The sequence below is a fragment of the Oenanthe melanoleuca genome, chromosome 5 (assembly GCF_029582105.1).
Source record: "Oenanthe melanoleuca isolate GR-GAL-2019-014 chromosome 5, OMel1.0, whole genome shotgun sequence".
NCBI classification, from domain to species: domain Eukaryota; kingdom Metazoa; phylum Chordata; class Aves; order Passeriformes; family Muscicapidae; genus Oenanthe; species Oenanthe melanoleuca.
This window is the reverse complement of record NC_079339.1, coordinates 6,998,369-7,023,135: the sequence shown is the minus strand read 5'-3', so window position 1 is coordinate 7,023,135 and position 24,767 is coordinate 6,998,369. Positions and strand designations below refer to the sequence as shown.

At 44.0% G+C, this 24,767-nt stretch overlaps 1 protein-coding gene across 1 annotated transcript; it reads left to right on the top strand.

Moving 5' to 3' along the window:
• The first annotated feature begins 6,378 nt into the window (after positions 1 to 6,378).
• FGF4 (fibroblast growth factor 4) lies at positions 6,379 to 9,470 on the top strand. The gene is made up of 3 exons (XM_056493332.1): positions 6,379 to 6,682; positions 7,509 to 7,612; positions 9,294 to 9,470. Exons 1-3 carry the CDS (start codon positions 6,379 to 6,381, stop codon positions 9,468 to 9,470), a joined length of 585 nt encoding a protein of 194 aa, XP_056349307.1.
• Positions 9,471 to 24,767: the final 15,297 nt, after the last annotated feature.

The following is a 24,767-nucleotide window of genomic DNA, read 5'->3' as shown; positions in this document are numbered from 1 at the left end:
AAATACATTTTACCTGACATGTTACTGCTGTCACTACCCTCAAACAAGACAGAATTTGGTGAGTAACCTCCATGCTGGGTGCTCAAGCTCTAGAGCTGTTACCTGTGCATTGTTCATGGCTTGCAGTTTGCTTTCCAAAAACTCACCCATCAAAATCCTACAGATTTTTCTGGCTGGCTCCATCAGGAGTAATGTTGTACTGACCTGGTTTTATACCTGTTTTTAGGGCTTTTTGTGAACCAGTGAAAGATAAAGCTGTTGCCACTGCTAATACCACAGGTGATATCAGGAAAGCAGAGTATTTGTTTCACAGTTGTGACACCAAAGGTCAACTGGAAAAGCTGGTCTCCTGCATGCTCCAAGAGGTTATAGATTGTACAGCTGTGTCCATATATGTTCTGACAGGTTCTAAGTGGTGTTTTGCTAGGGAGTTTTAAAATTCAGCAGTGCACATCATTTGCTTACAACAGCCAGTTTTCTTCACTTTAGCCACGGGTAAAAAATGATTCATGCAAGAGAGGCCACATGTTGAACAGATTGGTGTAAACCAATTATGCTGTGTTCAAAGTCAGCTAAAACATTCTCACACAAAAAGTCAGCTTAAGCTGTTATTTCCCACAACAATAATAATAAAAATAAGCTTAACAAACACTTACTCTGATTCTCAAAACTAATTTTCTACTATGTTTCATTTTACCAGTTTTGTTTGGCGGAGTGCCAAGTAGTGTATCAGCAGAAGTATGTGTGTCATAATCTGACAAAAGGAAAAAAATATTTATTTTTAGTTTTAAAGTGTTTATAATTTCAATAGGTAAAAAACATACAGGACAAGGAAGGACAAAATAGCACATGCAGAAATGTCAGCAGTGAGTATGAAAGTATCAGCGTGTGAGCTTCAGCCTGAGAGTGAGCCTGGCTGGGAATAAATGTTTCCAAAGACCAACATTAGAAACTGGAGCCTGCTGAGCATATTTCTCGTATCTGTGTCCTTAGCAGACTTCCCTCCCTGGTTTGGTCAAACAACATGAGGATGAGGGGTATGGGGCTTTGACAAAACACGTTTGCCCCCCAAAACGATCTGCCTTGACTGATGGCTTCCCATTGTCCCATCCCACTGAGTCCTGCTCTTCAGTAACACAAACTCGAGTGGTGCTCCTGAGGGCTCCTCGGATCTCCACCTTTCCCACTCATCCCACCACCAGCTAAGGGCTGGGTGATGTCTGGGAATGTAACTTCCACAAAAGGCACTTGTTGTCCTGAGGATGGATGAAGGAGTAGAGCAGCCACAGGAAAAAAGAGAGGACAGTGGACAACAGGAAGCACATGCAGCCAGAAGAGCTGATAATGGAGCAGAAGCCACGAGCAAAGAAAACTGCTGGAAATACAGAGCAGCAGTAGGACTTGGGATTTTTGCTCTGGACAACGCACAGTGAAAGAAAAGCATGGAGCAAAGCTGCAACCTGGGGAACAGGTTGAGAAGCAGAAGATATAATAGATGGTCTGGACATGTTGTTTCACCTGAGAGCTGTTCATATGCCAGGAGGACAAGGAAATGGATAGCCATGTTCACATCATGTTTCCTGGTGAGTGGCCTTAAGTCTCCCAGAAGGCCACCTGACCCCTTCATACCTCTTCAGTGATGTTGCAGGAACATCAGCATGTACAGAGCAAACAAATCACAGAAGCTGAGAAAGGGCTGCCATGGCACTGAATGGAGTACCCAGAAAATCAGAGGTCTTGGCCAGCTCTCCTGGGCACCCATTCCTGCAGCAGTGGGTGTACGTGAGCAGTGTGGACACAGGCTGGAAGTGTGCACTGCAGCCTCTGAGCTGTTGAAGTCCTACAGGAGCCCTACAGGAGCAGTGCTGTCCTCTCTGGTCTCGGCTTGGCACGGGAATGTGGCACTGCAGGAGGTGCCCAGCAGCAGAGGGAGTAACTGCTGGAGGCATCCATACCCATCCCAAGCTAAGCCACTCTCAGTTCCCTCACTGAGTCCATCCAAACAGACCGGGAGGAGGTTTTTGTTGCTTTTGTTTGTTGCCTGCCCAGCGCTGTGGCTACCCGCTGCTGTTCTCCACTGCCCCTCTCCAATACGGAACAGAGCAGCATCGCCGGAGATAATGAAGTTTTGGTCACGGCGAGGCGCTCCCGGCAGCAGCCAACCTAGGCACAGCGAGATCAAATAGACCAGCTGCACACAGAGAGAGGAGAGGAGAGGAGAGGAGAGGAGAGGAGAGGAGAGGAGAGGAGAGGAGAGGAGAGGAGAGGAGAGGAGAGGAGAGGAGAGGAGAGGAGAGGAGAGGAGAGGAGAGGAGAGGAGAGGAGAGGAGAGGAGAGGAGAGGAGAGGAGAGGAGAGGAGAGGAGAGGAGAGGAGAGGAGAGGAGAGGAGAGGAGAGGAGAGGAGAGGAGAGGAGAGGAGAGGAGAGGAGAGGAGAGGAGAGGAGAGGAGAGGAGAGGAGAGGAGAGGAGAGGAGAGGAGAGGAGAGGAGAGGAGAGGAGAGGAGAGGAGAGGAGAGGAGAGGAGAGGAGAGGAGAGGAGAGGAGAGGAGAGGAGAGGAGAGGAGAGGAGAGGAGAGGAGAGGAGAGGAGAGGAGAGGAGAGGAGAGGAGAGGAGAGGAGAGGAGAGGAGAGGAGAGGAGAGGAGCGGCGTGCCCTGGCGCTGGCTGGGGTGGGTATGTGCGCTATGCAGAAGGCAGAGGAGGCACGGCCGAGGTCTCCGGGCCACCCCGGCATTCCAGGCATCCTCCTCTCCCGGGACCACAGCCCCTCGCGCACGGAGGCAGCCAGACGCGAACGGAGCAAGCTTTCCCAGGCTCTGCCCCTCTGCGGAGCGCTGGGTGCTTGTCCTCCAAAACGATTATAACTAAAAGTGGTGTAGGAAAGGGAGAGCTGGGGTGCCTTTTCGCCACGCCTTCGTAGCATGCAAATAGGGTGAAAGGGATCTTTTCCTCACAATATTCTTCTCCATGCCTCTTCCAGTACAGCCCCCATCCTTCCAGACCAAAGGGTCTCAGTGAAATGGACACTGATTTTTGGCTTCTGTGGATAATATCCTGCTTTAATGGTTTCCTGTGCCAATAATTTCCAACTGACAATGTCTGTGTCACAACATAAAGACCCCGAAGGTGAGGGTTTTCCACCTGTCATTTATACTTGGTGCAAACTGAAAGTAGTGTGATTCTGCTTCGCCTCCATCCCTGAGGGTTTTTTTTCCCAGGTGCAAACAAGAAAAACCAGAGGGTTTTGTAGCAGCAGGACCAGGGCTTCAAAGGCAGCCTGCACACAAGCTCACACACATATGAATACAAACAACTTGAAAGCAACCCCATACCTCATTGCTTCATTCTTAGCTGGAAACTCATTGCTTTTCCTCTCAGAAAAGTTCATTGGAACCCTTAATGGAAAGACTGATATCTAATCCTGTGGCAGGTTTAAGAATGGAGCTGCAGAAGCATCCCTTATGAATCTGTGATATTGTGGCAATATCAACTGATGTTCTGCATTCTCTCTGTAACCATTTAGGACCTGGCCTTGCAAACATATGGACTAGGAGCCTAAAAGGGTGTTCCAAGACTCATTTCCATACCTCCCGAAGGGATGAAAGTATCATCCCTTGCTGAGCCTCCAGGGCACATCCCTAACTCAGAGTTTGAAGGTGCTTAGAGTTCACACTGCTTTGGGCCAGGCAGAGTTGCTGTCTGTGGCAATAAGGCCAGGCAGCCCATCAGCCCTGGCCCACCAGCCACGGGTACTGGGCCTCCCCTGTGCTGCAGGAGAGGAGCTGCTGGGTGTGTCAGCAGAAGTGCCACTCCTTTTCCTCATCCTCAGAAGGTAAATAAATTAATCCCAAATTCACCTGCTGCTGTTTGTGAAAAGCAAATAATTCAAAGTTGAAGTGAGGTGGGATCACACCATCCTGAGGACCCTGGGGAAGGAGAAGGTGTCCAGCACAGACCTCAGAGCAGGGCAGTTTCCAAGCCTGGGAGCAGCTGGTCTCTGCCTGATGCACAGCCTTGGCATCCAGAACTGAGCCACTCAGCTTATCAGGTGTAAGGGGGGGTCTGGATGGACCTGATGCAAATAAAAGTGTAGCAAATATCTGTGCATTTGGCATCACTAGATTTCACAGAATCACGGAATTGTTGGTTTGGAACAGACCTTAGAGATCCTCTCATTCCAACCCACTGCTACAAGCAGGGACACTTTCCAGTAGACCAGGCTGCTCAAAGCCCTGTCCAACCTGGAACATTTCTAGGAATGAGGCATTTTCACCTTCACGGTGAAAAATCTACATTGTGCTGTCTTTGAACACACACAGATGAGTGAACTTGCTTGAGGATGAGACAAACTACACGGAGGAGATTGCAATCACTCCCAAAGCAGTGGCATGTGCACCTCACAAGAAGAAATAAAAGCACATCATCTAAGTTTGCTCAGGTTTAGCGAAGGTCAGAGATTTTCGCACCTAGGTGAGCTGTCATCTGTCTTGGGGCAATTCTCTTTTCTCTTGCATCCTTTGCTGGAACAGCGGGAGAGCTTTACCGGCGTGAAGGACTAAACTGGCTTCAGGCTGTAAAGGACTTGAGTCACAAACCACTTCTTCCCCCTCCCCCAAAACACACTTTCATTAATTCAGGACATTCCAAAATTGTCCTAATGTCTCCTCACCTGTTTGTGCTGAAAACCTGTTGAAGGCCAAAGCTTAAGGTATGGGAGGTGACAAAATATATGGGATTTGCTCTAAGCAAAATAGTTCTAAACTGATGGGGTCAAAACTTCACCTCCTTTTAAATATTGAGCTTCATTTCCAGAAACCTAAGCCAAATGAATCAATTACCTAAAAACAAATGCATCATTAAAATACAGCAGCATCAGCATCTAAAGCAAAGTAAAGATTAAAAAATAACCATTCCAATAAAAAGTGCAGCAATACTTGCACGAGTGGGCAGCCTCTAGGCTCTGGAATAAACTTGTGTTACCAAAGCCCCTGTCTGTACAGTGACCAAGAGGGAGCTCCACAAGTCTGGTACTGCAGACTTCTTAAAGGGATATTTAGAACAAAAAACTTTATGGCCTCTTTTGAACACTTGCTGGGTCTTTAAATGTTTTCCTCTTTATTAAAACCTTAGTCCTTTCCGTTGTTTTTGGGTTTTGGGGGAGGGGGGGTTCTGTTTTTTTTGTTTGGTTTGGTTTTTTGCAAGTTCTTTCATTTTCCATTTCTTAAACCTCCCATTCAACAACTGTTTTGGCTTTTAATGAAGGGAATTTTTTTCTGCATCCAGCAAACTGTAAACTATGTCGCTTGGATACAGAAAAAATCTGAAATTCCACAGATTTACATAGTCATACATTGTGTTGGGGGGAAAGTATGCTGGGCATTCTTTGATTTTTGTATCTTGCATTAGCATTTGTAGGCATTTGAGAAAGCGAAAAATATAAAGAAAGGAGATAAAAGGGAAAATAATAAAGAGAGGGAAAGAGAGGGAAGAGAAAAAGAGAAGAGAGAAAGAAAGAGAAAGAGAAAGAGAAAGAGAAAGAGAAAGAGAAAGAGAAAGAGAAAGAGAAAGAGAAAGAGAAAGAGAAAGAGAAAGAAGGAAAGGGAAGGAAGGAAGGAAGGAAGGAAGGAAGGAAAGAAAGAAAGAAAGAAAGAAAGAAAGAAAGAAAGAAAGAAAGAAAGAAAGAAAGAAAGAAAGAAAGAAAGAAAGAAAGAAAGAAAGAAAGAAAGAAAGAAAGAAAGAAAGAAAAAGAAAGAGAAAGGAAGAGGATTGCTGTGATGAATGTAAAATATGACCTTTTCTTTTTAAGTTTGAACTATCCCTCTTGTTTAGCACCAGTGCTGCTCACCCCTTCCCTTCAAGACGCTTCAGAGCTGTTAAGCATCTAGGGGTGATAATTTGACTTTCAGCTAAGCCGGAGGGCTGCAGCAGACAGCAGTAGGTGGTGATGTAATAGGTACCAACGCACATGGATGTATAAATATCGTGGCTAGGGCCAAAGCGCTATGGCTGAGCAGCTATAGAAGAAGATCAGCACTTCAGACAAGACTCCTGGAACTGAGATCAAGTTCAGAAGCTCTTGCTCCCGGGACTTCCTCTCCATGCAGCCAGCCCAAGGAAACCGCAGATCCTCGGGGGATTGAGCACTAAGCTCCCTCCCTCCCTCTCCGCTTTGCTTTCTGGTTTTCTTTTTTCTCCTTTATTAATATTTTTTTCTGTTTGCTTTTTTTTTTTTTTTTTTTTTTTGGTTTTTTTTTTTTTTTTTGGTTTTTTTTTCCCCCCCTCCCCTTCTTTGACCTCAGTATAAAGTGGGAGCTGGGGGTAGAGAGTATTTTCGAAGCGTCCGGCGGCCGGCCCGTGGCTACCCGCCCCTAAGCCGGGATGCCTCTCCCCGCGGCGCTGCTGCCGGCGCTGCTCCTGGGGCTGCTGTGGCCAGGGGCGGTGCGTGGCCGGTCACCCCCTGGTCGCCTCCCCGCCGGACTCCGCCAGCGCCGCTGGGACGCGGCTCTTTTCGCCCGCTCCGTCGCTCGCCTCCCGTCTGAGCGCCGCGATGCCGCCCGCGACGGCGACTACCTCCTGGGCATCAAACGGCTGCGGCGACTCTACTGCAACGTGGGCATCGGCTTTCACATCCAGGTCCTGCCCGACGGCCGCATCGATGGGATTCACAGCGAGAATCGATACAGTAAGACTGCGACCACCCGCGCGGCGGGGCAGGTGAAACGCTCCGCGCCCGCGGGACCGCCGGAGGGCAGTTCTGCGGGAGCGGAGGGACTGACCTGCCCCGGAGAGTGGCATGTCCCGAAAGGAGGGTGGGTGCATGGCAGACCTCGTTCGTCCCTCAAAAGTCCGGCCGCTGGCAGCACCGCCGGGCTGCGCCCCTCGGCTCTGCCGCGGGTGGGGGAGCCTGGGGTAGCGGGGCGGCCACGGAGCCCATCGGGAGCTCCGGAGCAGCTCGTCGGGTGCTCGGGAGGGGCTCGTCGGCGCTGCTCAGCGCCTGCTCTCCCTTTGCCGCAGTCAGGCATCAGGTGTCCGGGTTGCCTCAACATCTGGAGGATACGCAGTGCTGTGGGCCGCCCACTCTGAGCACGGGTTGGGGCGAGCCCAGCTCTCCCCCAAACTTGAAAAGCATCTGCTGGGGACTTAACCCCGTGGCCCCATGACTCTGATATCCAACTGAAACAATAAGATCCCGGAGCGGGGATATAAGCTCTATGATGACAAATGTTTAATTTGCCCTTAGCATACTCTGGCTTATTTTAACCTTGTCTACATAAGACGATGCCTGAGGGCAAAATAAAAATAGATACTTAGCTAAAAGAAGAGAGGTCCTAGCATGGGGCATAGGACTGCACGTGGAGTATGAGGCTGGAGTTCTGTGGCCACCCACAGCAGTACCGGGATGTGGGGATCCACACTGGGGATGGCAGCCTGTGGATGAGCGCAGCACTGACACCAAACACTCCAGGGCACACCCTTTTGTCCCCCTGATTTCTATGTCTCCTGTATAGGTCTGCTGGAAATTTCTCCTGTGGAAAGAGGCGTGGTGAGCATATTTGGTGTCAAAAGTGGACTCTTTGTGGCCATGAATATCAAAGGCAAACTCTATGGATCTGTAAGTAGCCACTGAGTGAGTAGCCACTGGGGAGGGGACTGTGGTCAGCTGGGGTGAGATGTGCTAAAAAGCTAAAGCTAAAAGCTGCCCAAGCGCCATCCTTGCCCCTCCTGGGTCGGGCAGCACAGAGCAGCCCTTCCTGCCCTGCCAGCAGAAAGTGTGCTGCCCAGTTACACTGCTTACTGAGTTTTTGGAGCGAAACTCTCTCTTCTGCGTTACACTTCCTTGGTTCTGACATAAAAACTGTAGTCACCCAACCATGGCTGCACATCTTGCCTACCTCACAGACCAACAGATCATTCATTTGGGTGGCAAGACCACAAGGTAGGCTTAGTCCATGTATTTGTTATATAGAAGTACAAACAGCCTTAGGCAGTGTGGCTATCACTCACTCCATCTCTCAGGGGGCACTTGAACTTGTGATCAGCCAGGCCTCCAATAGTGACCCTTTATGATGTGATGAATCAGTGACCTATTGATCACTCTTTGTTAATGCTCTTGAGCAGGCAGTCAGTTCCCATGGCAGTTCAGCATCCTTGGGCTCTGAACTTCTGTTATGAGAAGGAAGATCCATTAGGAGACAACACAGAACTTCTTTTACATGTGATCTTTGGAAAAGATTGAAACAACTTTTAAAATATACTTGAGGTGGACAATAAAAGGGTGTATCTTTGCCCATGTTGAGCTGTTCTCCTACTTGTACAGTTCTGTACAAGTGACTGTGATCAGCTTAGTTTTAAACTCATGTCACTAAGCCCTCCTTCCTCACCCATGTACTTTCTATATCATGTTCACCAAGTGTGCCCTGAAGAACCTTGGGCTGAGAAAGAGCCAAACTATGTTAGAGTTAACTGGGGCATTTTCACATGAAGGCATGAACTATCCAGAATTGTTTTCTGGGACATTGGTCCTGATACAGAGGATTTTGACTTACATAAAAGCCAGGCAGAATCAGTCATCTTTCTTAGGGATACTGCTGCCTTGGTGTCCTGGGTAAAATAATCCCTAGTGCAGTATTCAGCTTGGCAGGCTGAGACCTCTATCACAAACCTCAAGGTTTCTGCCCAAGAATAAGAGATGAGTTCATTTGCTCCTTTCCAGATAACAGTTGCAAGACCTGTCCCTCTTTGTACGTGCTTGCAAATGAAACCACATCCCTGAAAAGTTGTCTGCTGTCTATTGATCTGTTTTCCTAATCTATTAACCTAAGTTATCCAAACCCTTCCTTTGATTTTAAATCTAAAGAAGCAAAAAATACTGTCCATGATGAGTGGCTTCAAAATGCCTCTTTCTCCTCAAGCAACATGAGAAAGTGCCAGCATTCTGAAGCCTCTCAAGCAATTTATTGCTGATGGGACAGCCAGGAGCAATTCAATAAGCAGGACCATGGAATTGGGCCTGGGCCTTACTCACCTCAGCTCTGCTAAGGTAACCCTGTCCCTCCCATGGGTGTCCTTCCCACCTTTAGGTGTATGTGCCTGACCTGGGCACAGCATCCCTAATTGATCCTCTTGCTCCTGAGTTCTGTTTGAAGCTTCAGATGCCACTTCAAAAGATTACTAAGAGGAGGGGGCTCAGCTGCACATTTGCCCACAACACACCTTCTACACCTGGTAGCAAGAATATTTCCACACCTGATGTTTAAAATTCCTTCCCTCTCATTCTTTCCTTTTGATTTCAGGCCCATTTCAATGATGAGTGCAAATTCAAAGAGATTCTCCTGCCAAACAACTACAATGCTTACGAATCCAGGATTTATCCCGGGATGTACATAGCCCTGAGCAAAAATGGAAGAACAAAGAAAGGCAATAAAGTATCTCCCACAATGACAGTGACACATTTTCTTCCTAGAATATGAGACATCTCCCTCCAGACCTACCTCAGCACAGGGGAAAATGCAGAACACCTTTGGGGAAAAGAAACATGGTGCACTTTTACTGGAGAGTTTTATGCAAGAGTAGGTGTAAGGTATTTAAGTTAATTATTTAAATCTGTATATATTGTCAAAAATGTTATTTATAGTTACTTTTTTTTTAATCTCTGAAAACAAAGCAAACCTCCAACCCAAGGTCTTTCAATTCATGGTTAAACAGTAGAAGTTTTCTGCTTCGTAGTTTATTTAATTCAGTTCTGAGTTATCACAAGTGTGCTGCTACTCTGTGTCCTAGGCCAGATGACATCAAATCCTCTCTCCTAACGTTTTGCACTGTTTGTGTGTTGCTTGGTGTTTATTGCTGTACAGGTTTGGGTTTGTTTGTTTGTTTGTCTGTTTGGCTCTTATGGTGGCTTTGTCCTCCTCTGTGCGTTTTCCAAACCTCCGGTGGCTCCCAGCTTGGCTCCTGGCCTGGGAGCAGGAGGTGCCTGGGTGGGATGCCAGCCTGGAGCCACACACAATGCCTGATCCCCTTTGCTATTTCACTGCAACAGGATCAGTTTACTCCAGCACGGGAGTGCGTTGCTGCACAGCCACCCCACAAATCTGTTTTTAGATCCGCCAGCACTGAACTTTGAACTGCCCTGCAGTCCATCTCCTTGGAGAGGCTGAAACACCTCTGTCAGCTCAGCAGGGCTGGGGCTGGGGGTTTCTCTTCACATAAACTGTGGCCCTTAATGGGAGCTTTTGTTTGGTACAATTGCTTGGCATGAGGCTAAAAAATAACACATCTGTCCCTCCCCTAGCAAACACACCGTGGAACACACTACAATGAACCAGCTCTACTTCACTCAAATCAAATTCCCTTTCTTATTTGGAGACTACACTCATTTTTCAAAGTGTGAAGAGCTCTGTAACACTCCTAAGTTTTCTACAAGGGAAAAATGTTTGCTGGTTTGTAGAAATCACAAGCTCCACAGAAAGAATTTAGATTGATGATGAGGAATTGAGGTTGGTTTGTGATATTTATTTTTTTTGCTGCAGTATTTGGAAGGAGAATTATGCTGCTGATTTTTTCTGTCTCATTCCCTGACGAAGTTGATTAATTTCTACCTCACTAACTCTCCAAGCCGGTCTCATAACAAATTCTGCATGGGGGGAAGGTACCCACTTTCCTGCTTGGGCTTAAAGTTCTGAAGGAGGGCCAGGGGAACAACCAAAATCCCAAATCTCTCTCTTTTTCCATATGTAGCCAAAAGTATTCAGGATAGAGTTGGTTCCATCCTATTTGAGCCTTGTCACGTTTGAGCTATCTTTACCCAGTGGTTTACTTTTAGTAAGAGTAATCATGGTGAAAATATTTGCAGGCAGCTGTCAGGCTGCAGTACTATATCGTCATTAAGTAACCCTATATTTTTCCTTATATATTTTGCAAGTAAAACTCCTGTCTCTAGCATGGTGAAGGAAAAGATAGGTTTGATTATGGGGGGATCACTAAAAGGATTCATGTGTTTTTTTTCTTTTTGTCATTTTTTCCCCCTTTCTTTTTTTAATCTTTTATTTAAAAAATACTTCATCTTCGGGGCATCAATATTTTAAATGGTAACCAGGACTAACCACCATGTTTGATGACTTAGAGGATGTTTACAGATCATCTTCCAATCTAAACTAATTATTTCTAACTACACACAAATCTTTGATTCAGTTTTTTACTTTTCCTCTTTACATTCCTTTACATTACACAAAAGCCTGTTCCTTTGTAACAGTGTAGACCTGCCTGTATCCTCTACTTATACATGACCTTGAAGAGAAACTCTACTCACCAAAGTTTAGTAAGATCAGAGCAGACCAGGACCAGACCTTAAGGCAGCTGCCCTTGTAGCAAAAATAATAAGGGAAAATGAAATGTCACACCTAAGGATTTTAATTTTTTTTTCTGTAAAATTGGAAATTTTCTGTACTTCCTGTTTTCTGTATGTGAGTAATCATTGTGTATTTATCACCACTACCTCTGGCAACTGATGAATTTATTCCCGATTTCAGACAGCAAAATCAGACCACAAAGGTTCTTTCTAGGAATGGTTCTTCTTTGCCACTTTCCACTTTAAATCCACAACCAAAGGCCTCACATGTTCAGAGACAGTTGTTGTAACTTTTAAATATTGTGATGCAGCCTTGATAACAATGTTACATGGTTTGAGCTTTCACCATTTACCAGAATCTGTCTGTAGTTTTATACAGGTGCTGTTCAAGACGTGGTGTATGTGCTGTGCACACTTAAATGCATAATAAATGATAAACGTTTACAATGCATGACACCCTGGTATTGATTTTTGACTCTTTATGATGGGATGCATCCTGCAAGGAAAGGAAGAACAAAATGCTATTTCACTTTCCCAAAGCCTGGGGAGCCTTTGCACCTTTGCCAGCTACTCCAGGATTGACAGCCTGGATTTCTTACTCAGCTAAAGTTCCCCCTGCCAAAGCTGGAAGTGGTCCAGGAAAGCCCAACTCCAAGCTTGGTAACAGATATGCACTCTTGCATCTGCCACATGCTGCTGCTCTCACTTGTGCTATTCCTCTGGTTATTAACAAGGGCAGCATCCAAAATTAATGGTCAGAAGCACAAACCAAGTGCAAGGTTTATGTTGCTCATTGTTAACGTTACAAACAAACCTGATTGCCTTGTTTTGGCTCCAATGAGTGCTGGTTGCTCCCTCTGTGAAGTGTGACAGCATCAATGCAAAGAACCTGTTTCGTTTGGGACAGGATTCTTTCAAATTTAGTGTTCATACTCAGTACAAATATACAGAAATCTGAAGTGCTGCATGACATCATAGGGTGAGATTAGGAAACATTTCTTCACTGGAAAAGAGGTCAAAGCTCCCAAGGGAAGTGGTGGAGTCACTGTCCCTGAAAGTATAAAAAAAATGAGTAGATGTGGCACTTTGATATGGGTTAGAGGACATGGTGGTGTCTGGTTGAAGGCTGGACCTGATAATCTTGGAGGTCTTTTTCAGCCCTAGTGACTTGGTAATTCCTTGGCATAACTTTTATTTATAAACACTTACACAAATGCACTTGCACACACATGCACACACCATGTCCCATTCCTGTGTTTTCAGTTTCCCCCCTTTCTTAGGATTAGGGAAAAGGGAAAGACAACATTCAGGTTTGATTTTCCACACCCTGACAGCAAAGGGAGTTTGTCCAGCTTAGTAAGGACCATACAAAACACAAATCCAGACCACATCATATATACTTCTGCACTTTGTTTTCCACTGAGTGATGCTCTTTCTTTTCTGGTCCTGGAAAGGGGAAGGCAATGGATGAGCTGGGAATGTCCAGTGCTCTGGCTCTGAACAAGGGCAATTTCTCACTAAAGGGCTCTATAAATACGTGGCACAGGTGGAGTTTTTATAACTGCACAAGTATAGCTGCAGCTTAGTTAGTGCTGCTATCAATAGAGTCAGAATAAATAGGCAGGCAGACATAATTTCTCATAATTAACTTTTTTGTTTACAATGTTCTAAAAAGAACAAACACAAATTTATCACTGCCAGGACTGCCAAAATTATAACACTAAGTTGTCACCAGGGCTAAAAATTTTTTTCAGCTTTGGGGATGAATTTTATCAATTACAATTTTAAGATAAATAAAGGATAAATCCTATGGTTTGGCTGTTAGGAAGAAGATGAGTTTTCAGAGCAGTAGCTTTGCAGGTTCATAGGACTTGGAGCACTGGTGTTGCACATGTCCTACCCACAGGAAAATATAATGGCCACCACAGATGGAACAGCTTGAGATATCACACAGGACTCCAGAGAAACTTTCCTCCTCTGGCGTCATCCATTTTTTGCTTCACTGCTAAACCAGCTTCATAGAATCATAGAATCATCACAGAACCACAAAATCATAGAATCACAGAATCACAGAATCACAGAATCACAGAATCACAGAATCACAGAATCACAGAATGGTTTGGCTTTGAAGAGGTCTTAAAAACCACCTTCCAAACCCCCTGCCATGGGCAGGGACACCTTCTACTAGACCAGGCTGCTCAAAGCCACATCCAACCTGGCCTGGAACACTTCCAGGGAAAACTTTCCTCACATTACCTTTCAAGGCTGTAAAATAAATGCATTACAAGTAAAAATCAGTTTTAACCCTCCAAAAGAAGGCACTTATATGTCATGGGTTGCATGTCCAAGGCTCCTGCCAAACACTTATCTGCATGGAACAACCAAAAACCTTTCCTGAGCATGGGTTCTGAAAGCCAGGCAGATTTCCCTCCACCCAGGGATGATCCAGCCTGTGGCATTAACCAGAAGGGGAGCTCTGGCAGCTTGGCCCTGCATAGTGCCCTTGCAGTGCCAAGGGGGGAAGGACAAAGATCCAAGCCCCATCCTTCGTTTGCAGCTTTGCCTGTTTTAAACAGCCCGTGCTGAGCATTTTGTGACTCACCTGTGACATCTCCCAAGTTGTCTGTATCTGATCTGCGCTAATAAAAATCAGCATGACAAAATACTGCCTTGTATATAAATAGCCACAGGTTTTTCAGAGCAGTCACTGAGTTTATGGTGCCAGAGTCAGTTGTTCACACTTCACCACTTGGTTTCCACTGCAGCCTGTGAACTGACCATGCAAGTGGCCAATTAAAGGCACTCTGCTAAGGGCTGAGGAGGCTTTTGATAATGACTAGCGAGCACCAAAGTGAGAAAGTTAAAAGGAATTCCCTGAAACACTGCAGCTCCCTTTATTGACACAAAGTACTGTTGCTTGCCAAGCACAGATGAGAACAGATTTTTAATGCAGAAACGCCAGTGTGAAGCTAAAAAAAGCCCAAAACAACCCCACCAAAACAACCCCACCAAAACAACCCCACCAAAACAAAACCACCAAAAGAAAACCACCCCAGTTCTCCTTCTACTAAATAATCTAAAAATGGATGACACAGTGCAAAATTGCAATGCTGAGCTACTATCAGGAAATACAATATGCAAAAAAAGGACACAGCACAATTTCTGTTCCCTGCATGTGAGTCATGATTCCCAGACTTCAAACAAGAAATATTTCCCTGAACCATTCGGTTTAAAAATTTGATCACTTAAAAATATCATCCAATAAGTGTCTACCAGCAGTCACTTCAGGCGAACAATTAATGCAAAACAATATTGCTTGCTTACATCATAATTTTCATCATAAATTCTAAGGCCAAGTTGAATGGGGCTTGGAGAAACCTGAGATAGTGGAAGCTGTCTCTTCCCATGGCATGGGGTAGAATGAGATGGGCTTTTAGGTCTCTTCCAACCCTAAGCATTTAATGATTCTGTGATCCTAAACACCATCAGTCCAGCACCCCCTAATGGTCAGGGTCACCTTTCACTATCCCAGGTGGCTTCAAGCTTCATCTAACCTGGCCTGGGACACTTCCAGGAACGGGGCAGCCACAGTTTCCCTGGGCAACCTGTGCCAGGGCCTCACCACCCTAAGAGGGAAGAATTTCTTCCCAATATCCCATCTAACCCTGCCCTCTTTCCATTTAAAGCCATTGCCCCCTTGTCCTACCACCTTGTACCCTTGCCCAACGTGCGTCTCCATCTCTTTCAGAGCCCCTTTAGGTACTGGAAGGGGCTCTAAGGTCTCCCTAGAGCCTTCTCTTCCCAAAGGGGAGCAACAGCAAGGTGCAGCCCTTCCTTCCTGAATGCCCAACCAGACTCCATGAAGGGTGATGAAGATAGTGAGCACCAAAAATGTAATTCAGCTGCGGCTGTGTGGTGGGGGTAAATAACTGATAATGACAAGCACTGAAAAGTCATGCCAGGAAGGTTTGAACATGGGCTGTTTACATTAACTCAACTTTTTGACACTAATATCCCTATGCTTTTAGCTCCTTGTTTCCAAGCTGTCATAGTCTTCAAAATAAGTTCATTACTATATCAAAATTTGTGAGACATGAAGATTCTGGGTTTGCAAGAGCATGGTGTCAGTCGGCTTAGGGCTGAACAAAACAAAATGAGGAATGGGTTGCTCATTTATTGAACAGCCTCTGTACTGGGCACTGAAAGAGGCAAGACTTCTGACAAAAAAAAGGCGGTGCATGACCAGATTTTAGTTTCAAAGCAGGTTTAATCGAGTTTTTCTTAAATTCTGAGTGCTGGATTGACCTCAGGTAACATCTAGTGTAATTCTGTATGTGTACATGCAATTGCATTTTATAACTAATCATACTATTTTATTGTGGGTAGTACCCATCCTCTGACTTCCCAGCCTGTGTTGACCTCCACTATCGTTCATTCACACTGCTGCATATAGGTTAAAGAAAGTGATTTAGTGATGTTTGTACCAATTACCATATTCCAGACTCAAACTGGTTGCTAATCAGGTTACCTCTGAAGTACAAATCAGATCTTTATCAGCTTAAAGGTATTTGGCAAGTGTCAATGCCACTTGGTAAGACTCAGTGGTTTCTGTGGAGCTGCTATTTACATACTTTTTCATTATCTCTGCAGCCACATCTGTTTGTTTCCAGTGCCTTCAGGAAAGGTGTTTGTAGTGCTGGCTGGGGCCAATACAGCTGGTGAATATCACTGAGGGGAAGGGTGCCTGTGAGAAAAAAAGAGATGAGAAGTACCACCTGCAGGATGAGCATCCCTTAGATATGGGAGAGACCCCGACCTTGAGGGGATCTCCCTAAAGAAGATTAGAAGGAATGTCCAGCCATGCACCTCTGACTGACGGCTGCTTGGCAAACTTAAGGGATCACCCACGAGGAGCATTTGGGAGCTTTTGGTGGACAAACCTTTTATAAACTCTTTCTCTTGGCCAGGTGGTAACTGGATCCCCGCTCTGATCCCTGTCCAGGGTGAGGATGGTCCCAGGCTGGCTTGTGGCTGAGGAGCACAGTGGGATGGATACCCTTCTCAGGGCTCCTTCATAAGCAAGCCAAGGCTGCTCCAGAGCCTCCCCACGCCTAGTATCAGCACTAAAACCCAGCACTCTAATGGCCCTTTCCCATCCCAAGCCTGTCCTGGCCCTGTGGCAGGGCAGCCCCAGCAGCCAGAAATGACTCAGCTCCTCCACCAAGAGTGAATACCACTGCTCTATCAGGCCTGAACACCTCTCTCCTCTTCCTTCTGCAGGGAGGGAGTGCTCCAAACCTTTCCCCTTTCTAGAAATGGGCATGTCACAGCTCCTCAGTGCTCACCTTCCATCCCGAATCCTGCTCCGAGGCACCCCTAGGCTGCTGCGAGCAGGAGCGCAGCCAGAGGGGTTACACATTAACCCTGGCAGTTAGCTCCCTATCTCCCCTGCCTGCTCTCACTCTGGAGCCAGAGTGTCTTTCTGTCGGTCCCTTTCCTTCAATGAGCTCTGAGATAAGGGCTGATCTCCCCGGGCACAGGCGCTGCAGTAACCCACGGGTTACTCCCGTGCAACGACCCCGGGGTTCCCGCAGCGCTTCCTCCGGGAACCTGGGCAGGAATGACCTGCCAACAGACAGAACTTTAGCTGCAATTTATTACAGCTTTTCCACAGCCCCTAGGCAAGATTACCTTGCTTTTTGCCTTGGCTTTGACCTTTCTCTGCCAGGGCAGGGTGATTGGCACTGCCTTTCCCCAGAAGCCCTGCCTGTGCCTGGCTTCCTCCTCACATCAAGCCCAGAAACATCCCTCATCCAAGCCAACACCCTTCCTTCTTCCACATCCTATTTTGACACATGTACATACTCCTCTTTTGATTTTCTGCCGCCTTTCCTGATGGTTTTCAGTTGTGTTCTCTCTGACTGCCTTCCATTTCTCTCCCCCAATTTTTCTACACCCTGAACTTTTTTGTGTAGATTTTATTCTGGAGACCTTTTGCACCATATTAAGGCCAAAGACATCCAAGGACAAAGACACTTAAACTTTACCCAAGCATTGGCCTGGACCTGTCGGTTGGCCAGGCAGGGTCAGAAGAGCAGTAATGCAAACTCTGCCAATTTGGGAGTAACTCCTATCTGCATCCAACCACATGACTCAGATTTGATCCTGCGGATGTTAATATGCATGGACTGCCTGCTAGGTTCTAGTCAGGGTGGGTTTATTTTCACAGAATCACAGAATGGTTTGGGTTGAAAGGAACCATTAGAGGTCATCCAGTCCAATGAGCAGGGACATCTTCAAGAAGATTACATTCCTCAAGGCCCTGTCAAAGCTAACCTTGAGAGTTCCTTGGAATGGGGCATCTACAGCCTCTCTGGGCAACCTGTGCCAGTGTTTCACTACCTTCATTTTAAAGAAGTTGCTCCTCACATTTAGTCTGAATCTACCCTGTTTAAGTTTAAAACTGTTTCTGCTTCAGCCAGTATCTGTATCTGCCCTTAGTTTTCATCTTCTGCAGTAGATTCTCCTTTTCAGTTTAGCACAGACCTTCTGACTTGCCCATATTTTATTTTGACCTATGTATCTCCTTTCCCTCAGTCCTTTGCAATTTCTCTCCCCACGTCTCAGGGCTGCAGAGGTGACCAAGAAAATTTTCAGCCAGCCATGGCCAAGCTCAGCCTGTGAGGAGTTCACCAGATTCCTCTGAGGAGCAAGGTGTACCAGTCACAAACCCTGATGGAAGGTGGCTGATTACTAGCCAGAAAAGCATAAAAAGCAGGTTGTTTATGCTCCCTGATAAGTTATCAGATGTGATTCACTGGACTGTATCTGCTTTAGCAATCATAGCATGGGTATTTCAGCACAGGGTTTTTCAACATGCTTGGGGTGTTCAAGGAAAAGCATTTAAGTGTTTATAGAGCTATGTAAGTTATAAATATAGCTGTGATAGTCTCACGCACTGCAGAGAAGGTATGCCCTGATGGAATAATCACAGCAAAGTGTGTTTTCATCAGAAAGATATCTATATAGATGGCCATCTCATGTGGCTTTGTGTTCAATAGGGATTGATAGTGATTGAGTTGGAAAGAATCTGATTGCTGCTGAAGTCAGATCTATAAATGGAAACCCAAGAAACCACAGAGTAAGCTAAACTGAAAATCTTTGACCTTGAAGGTCAGAAATTTAGCATCTTCTGCAAATCTTTAGAGACATGAGCCACATCCTAGGCAGTGATTTGTTTAAAATTAATTCTTGCTATTTTGCTTGTTCATTTAAATATACATATAAGCAGAGATGCACAATTTCAATTATATAATAAGATATAATAAGATATAATATAATAAGATATAATATAATATAATATAATATAATATAATATAATATAATATAATATAATATAATATAATATAATATAATATAATATAATATAATATAATATAATATAATATAATATAATATAATATAATATAATATATGAAATATCATTGGCAAATAATTAATGGAGTTGATGTTTTGGATTAATGATTAGTAAATAGCAAAGAATGTAACTTCATGGAATAAAATGATCAAATGTGATTATTTTGCAGGGTGTACTAGACTAGAGCTTATCTGGTAAATGTTATGATTTTGGAGTAAATTTAAGTCCAAATTATGGATTAAAGGAGTAAACACAAGCACAAAGGTTAATGTGCTGAAAGTCTATAAAATATTCCCTGAGATTACAAATTCAAACATTTAATTTCAATCTTGGGTTTTTACACCTTTTATTACCAAATTAAAACCACAATGGCAATGTTCACATTAGAAATAAGACTGTAATTACCGCATGTCTAAACAAAGATCTCCTATGCAATCTGGGTGACACAAATAAAATAATTATCATGTATCATTAGGATTTATTCAGGATCCTGTAAGCCTTAGCTTACTCTTAAGTCACAGGTGCACAGCAAAATGAACAATGGAAAAATATATTTAAAGCACTTTGGAAATAAAGGCTGAAAAATCACCAAACACCTGTTCAGGTTCATCTTATGGAAAAAGGAAGTCCTGGTGCTCTGTGCTTGCAAGTCAGGTGAGAGTGAAGTAGTGATCTCACAGAATGAGGGAAGCCATCTGCTTGGAAGCACTATTTTTAATTAGTTTATTAAAATATTAGTTTAAAGCTCAATTTTTAAATAACTTCTGCTCTTCTGCTTAATGATGACAGAAAATAAATAAGGCTACCAGTGCAGTCACTGAATGGCTCACACTGAATTAGAGTTTAATAATCATGAAAACATTCTGCTGCGATCACTTTCTGATCCTTACAGAAAGGTAAGCAGATGCAGAAATAAGGACCAGATATACATTTAATAAAAAGCTGTGGGTGCTCATGTGGGTGTCAGAGCTACAGATTTATCAAATTCCCTTATCCTTGTGACATAAATCTGAGGTTTCTTTCCCTTAGATTTCTGGAAGATGGCATAATACAAATTTCCATTTATTTATTGTTTGCACTCTCCAGAAATTAGTTAAGAAAAATACAGAAGCAAACATGCATCTGCCTTTCCAATTTGTTCTGATTGTATTCATAGGAACACCAAACATGCTTGATTGTGCAGAGCCCCACTCCCTTTGCAGGTTTGCCAGGGACAGTTGGGCACTCACTGCACAGGGTGCTGTGTCAACAGAACTACCTTTGCATGTCACCATTAAAAATATTTCTTTGTGTTGGTGGTAGGAGTGCACTGAAGGATATATTTCTTGATAAAAGGGAAGAGTGAATGAACTGGCAACCATAATTCCACGTTTAAGGCAGATCCAGCACAGGTTCTTTATACAGGGTCACAAAAATACAACAGCCACAGCCCTGTGAATGTGTCTGTAGATGTAAACATATATATATCCACTTAAAAACATCTCTGCTACCTATCAACATCTATTCCTTTTTTACCTGTCATGGGGATCATCAAATGTCACTGCAGTTTACAGTTCACAATTTTTTTCAAAATGGTGGCAAATCCTCTCAATATTTCTCTTAAAAACATTTTTTTCTATTGGGAGAAAATGTTCAAAAACAGTCAGTGCTAATTCATTTTATATTTGACACAAGCACTTTAAAAACCGAGTATTCTAAAAGTCTGTTTAGTGACACACAGCCTCAGGGGATTTTTGTTTCTTTCCCATAAAATTTTTGTAAATAAAATCCACTTGGAAGTTAGTGGAAATAATCAGAAAGTTGAATATAGTTTGGGTTTTTTTTTAAGAAATACAAGGCCACAACAATGTTACTAATAAGATGATGCACAACAAAGAATAGACGGTGGTAAAAATGCTCCTTTTTTCCTGCTAAGGAGATTACAAGATTAAAATTTGTAAAATAAGCATATATGTGTTAATTAAATTAAGGACTTGGGCTGCATAAGCAAATACCAATCATAGGAGGGAAAGAGGGGGAGGGATACTGAGTTTCACACATAATTTGTTTCTGGCTACTTAGCAAGGCTATGACAGACATTTGCTAAGTAGAAAGCAAACATTTACTATTTAGTTCTCCTTTGCAGCTAACACCTACAAGCCTCTATTAACAAAAGCTGCCTCCTTTGGCAGAGAGGATGGTTTGTTGGGAAAATTTTTCCCTGTGATGGCTTTAAAAGAGCATTTGCTGCTATTTCAAAGACGTGGTCAGCACTGATAAATTAACAAACATACCCTTACACTTTTATACTTTATAAGTTGCAGAATACTTTAATCATGCAGCCCTGATTCAGGTTTACTGAAGTGAGTAGGGATCCTTCGATTGCCTTCACGGAAGCCAAGCCCAAAATCAGATGCTGGAAAGGAAATATATCCAGCATATGCCCCATCCTATGGGTGTCTCCCTGGTCATCCTGCTAGGATTGCACCCATCTCAGACAAAATGGCAAAACAAGCCCTACAGCCCCACAGGAGGGGGAGCTCCTTTTGGGATTCATGGCTCCACACCCCACTCACATCTCTGCCTCAAAATTGCAGCCTCAGCTGGTTGCACTCAACAAGGCCCCTTGTCTGGGGAGGCATTAATGCCGCTCTGCTAAATGTCAGCTTAGAGTGGCACAGCCCAAACAAAGCGGGAGGAATGCTCTGTCATGGCATGGGCTGTGAGCTGGCAGGGCACCCGAAAACAACAAAGCCACTTCAGCTGAGGTCCTGCAGGGATGTGTTCCTTGGAAGGAGAAGGGGGAGGGAGGTTGGGCACACTTGGATGGGAGCTGGCAGTTTGAAAACCTTTCTAAACATATGGCGCTTTCCTGTTCTTTATGTTTCAAAACTTACAGTTAAACAAGTGAGATTCTTTAACTAATGTGTTTATTAAAGAAGAAAAAAATGTTGCAATGGGTGATCAAAAAAAAGGTATTTAGTTTTATTTAGATAGAGATTTTAGAACACCCTGAGTACCGCAGAGAGATGAGCTGATGAAGGGGTGTTATGCATTTTGCCATATAAATAATGTTTTAATTGTCTAAGTGTCCATCCATTGTATTTTCTTTCTATCCTAGGGCAAATCCAAAAGGGTAGTTAACCACAATGCTCTTGACCAAAGGGTATCAGGGTTGAGATGAGCTCAGATACTGACTCACTGAAACAATGACTGGGATATGACTCTTACTACTTGACCAGCCTTAGTATAAAATGAAGGAAAGAGAGCAAATGTGATGCCTGTTTTCAAAAAGGGTCAAGGAAAGGCTATTGAAAAAAATAGAAATCAGTAAATAATCAGCACTGGATACCTTTTTTGAAGCCCTAATGGGATAATAAAAATGATTGTAACCTTTGTTTCAAAAAGTCCCTCTAACAAATATTGCCTGATGTTGAAGAATGACTCTGCACGTTTCTTTTTGTCTTGTTCTGTAGTTACCTGGAGCCAATGACAACCAAATTGAAAGAATCCTTCACTAAACTCATCTTCAACCTGGCTCATTCCAGCCAAACTTAGGTCCTTGCAAGTCTCCCCAGACACACTCTTTCAGTTATAGCAAAATATCTGAAGTATGTTGAACACCAAGATTCTGTGTTTAACCAATACCTAAATCAGATGATTCTACATAAAACCCAATTGGAAAGCAGGAAAACCATCAGTTTGGAAAATTCTGTCCTGTGGAGCAAGCTCTAATGTTTAACACAGCAACCTTAAAGCCTCAAACCTCTTGAGACAGGGAGCTGGCACCAGGCAGCATGACCAACACAGCATTTAAGAGGGAAAAGGTGGCCAACTCTCTAACTCAACCAGTGTCTCAAATGCAATGGCATTTTTTTCTATTTAAGTATTTTAAAAAGCAGTGATGGTAATTCCCTCTTCTGGTGAGAACATGATTTGGCTTTTGAGCTGTGACACAAAGAGCTTTGCTTCTGTAACAGTTTTTGAATTATAATGATGTTTTGTCACTCTTTCTATATACTGAAGTTGAATCTAGAAGTAAAAGGTAATTAAATACAAGGGTAGAGAGACAGAAATTAGTAAGATTTGTGTCCAAACCAATCCCAGCACATCTCTTTTGATTTCCAGGATACCCTCAGTTCTTTCATGGTGGGCTGGAAGCACCTGGCACCAACAGCCAAGCCTTCCTGAGTTCCTCAGTGGGGTTTGAATGGGATTCCAAGAACAAATGCTGGATCCTGGCCCTGGGCATCCCTACAGCAACGTAGCAAAATCTGTGGGGCCAGATTGCTTATTCTTTGAAGGTGAAGAGGAAATTAATGAAACCATCACCAAAGCAAGGTAACAACGTACAATTTGAGGCAAGCTGAGGAAGGAGAGTGACCTTTGTGAGTGATGTGCATCCTGCTGGCCTTTTGTAGAGCCAGCTGCAAGGCCTGGTCATAGCAAGGTGTCCAGGCTTCCAGATGTGCAGGTGCAAAGCCTGCAGACATCAAAAGCACTGATGTTCACATCCATTACCTGAGCACCACCCTTTTGTATTTCAAAGGGAAACCAGCTGAACCTTCCCTGTAATCACTATCTTGCAGCATCCCTTTAATGAACCAAATTGTACAGAACCTTCATGTCAGCCAAATAAAGAGGGTGCTGGCATTTTATTTTCCTCTGCTGGGACCACTCACAGCCCTGCTCTTCCTGTGGGGAATTCACCCAGGTTTTCCTGCAGTATCGAGAGAAAAGGCAGAGCCAGCAAAGCCACCACAGGGTATGGTGGGGAAAGCTGTGGTCATGAACTGGAAATGTTGGAAGAAGGCCTGCACTGAAATCTCAGGAAAAGGGGAAGCACAAGCTGACAAACTCCTTGCAACTGCACTAGGTATTTTGTAATTCGATTATGTTGTCTTCTGAAGTTTAAGAAGCCACTTCTTAGCTCAGGGTGGTTGAATGTGCCATGACAGCAACAAATGGGATTTAATAAATTGTCCACAGAGATTTGATTACTTTGCCTAATTAATTAACGTGTGATTGCTTGTTCAAACAGTAGTCAGTGGAGACTTTCTAATATGAACCTAAGTCTGTGACTGGTACCTGTCTCAAAGTGAAGAACTGCTGAAATTTCTGTGCTTAGGATGTGCACATCCACGGTATTTCCTCCCCTTCTGGATGAGTGGATCCCTAACTCATACCATGGCATTTCTCCCTTGGTTGAGTGACCTACACATTTTAAAAAGGCTCTGTGCTGTGCTTCTAAAGAGTTCCTGCTCAACCACGCAAACAATATTTTTCCTCCAGGGTGTGCACAGAAAATAGTTTGGCCATTTTATTTGTACTAGTGAGTAATTCAATGGGTTAAAAGACATGAATGGGTGCCTCTATCACTTTGTCTTTTCCTTTGGTACACTACAGTAGCAGAGAATAAGGAAGGGACAGATGGTTTCTGTAGACAGGAGATATAAGGCCCACAGGAGCTTTAACAAAACCCACATGAGGTCTAACCAAACTATTGAGAAAGTGTCTTCTCCTATGATTCTGTGGTTGAGAAATTAATTTCAGAATTAACTCCTACTTGCTGAATAGCATTCCAAAAAAGAGGCTCACTGTTTAAACTCTGTTTTTCTCTTCTAGAGTTTCACAAGTAACTCAAAACTGTAAGCCAGCTGTAAACAGGGTATGTTTTGGAGATATTGTGACCTGCCTCATGTCTCTGTTATGACTTTGAGCAAATTTCAGTTTTTTGGCTGGGAACTCTCTAATTTTCCCCATAGGGAATTCAGGGGTTTTGCCACAGATTTAATCTCTTTTTTTCCATGTTTTGGTTTTGATTTTACCTAGCAGCCTGCTTTCCATTGTTACATTGCTAGCTTTTCCACAAGAAAATAATCTCAAATCAATGATAATCCCCTCTGTTCTTCCTTAGACCTACTCTTCAGAATCAGAGCAATATGAATCTAGATTTGGAATTACTGCACCCTGTTGTATGTCACAAAAAAAAAAAAAAAAAAAAAAAAAAAATTAAGAAGACAG

Coding starts and splice junctions, on each gene's coding strand:
- FGF4 (XM_056493332.1), top strand. CDS start 6,379: ATGCCTCTCCCCGCGGCGCTGCTGCCGGCGCTGCTCCTGGGGCTGCTG. Junction 6,683..7,508: donor TCACAGCGAGAATCGATACA/GTAAGACTGCGA, acceptor TCTCCTGTATAG/GTCTGCTGGAAATTTCTCCT. Junction 7,613..9,293: donor AAGGCAAACTCTATGGATCT/GTAAGTAGCCAC, acceptor TTTTGATTTCAG/GCCCATTTCAATGATGAGTG.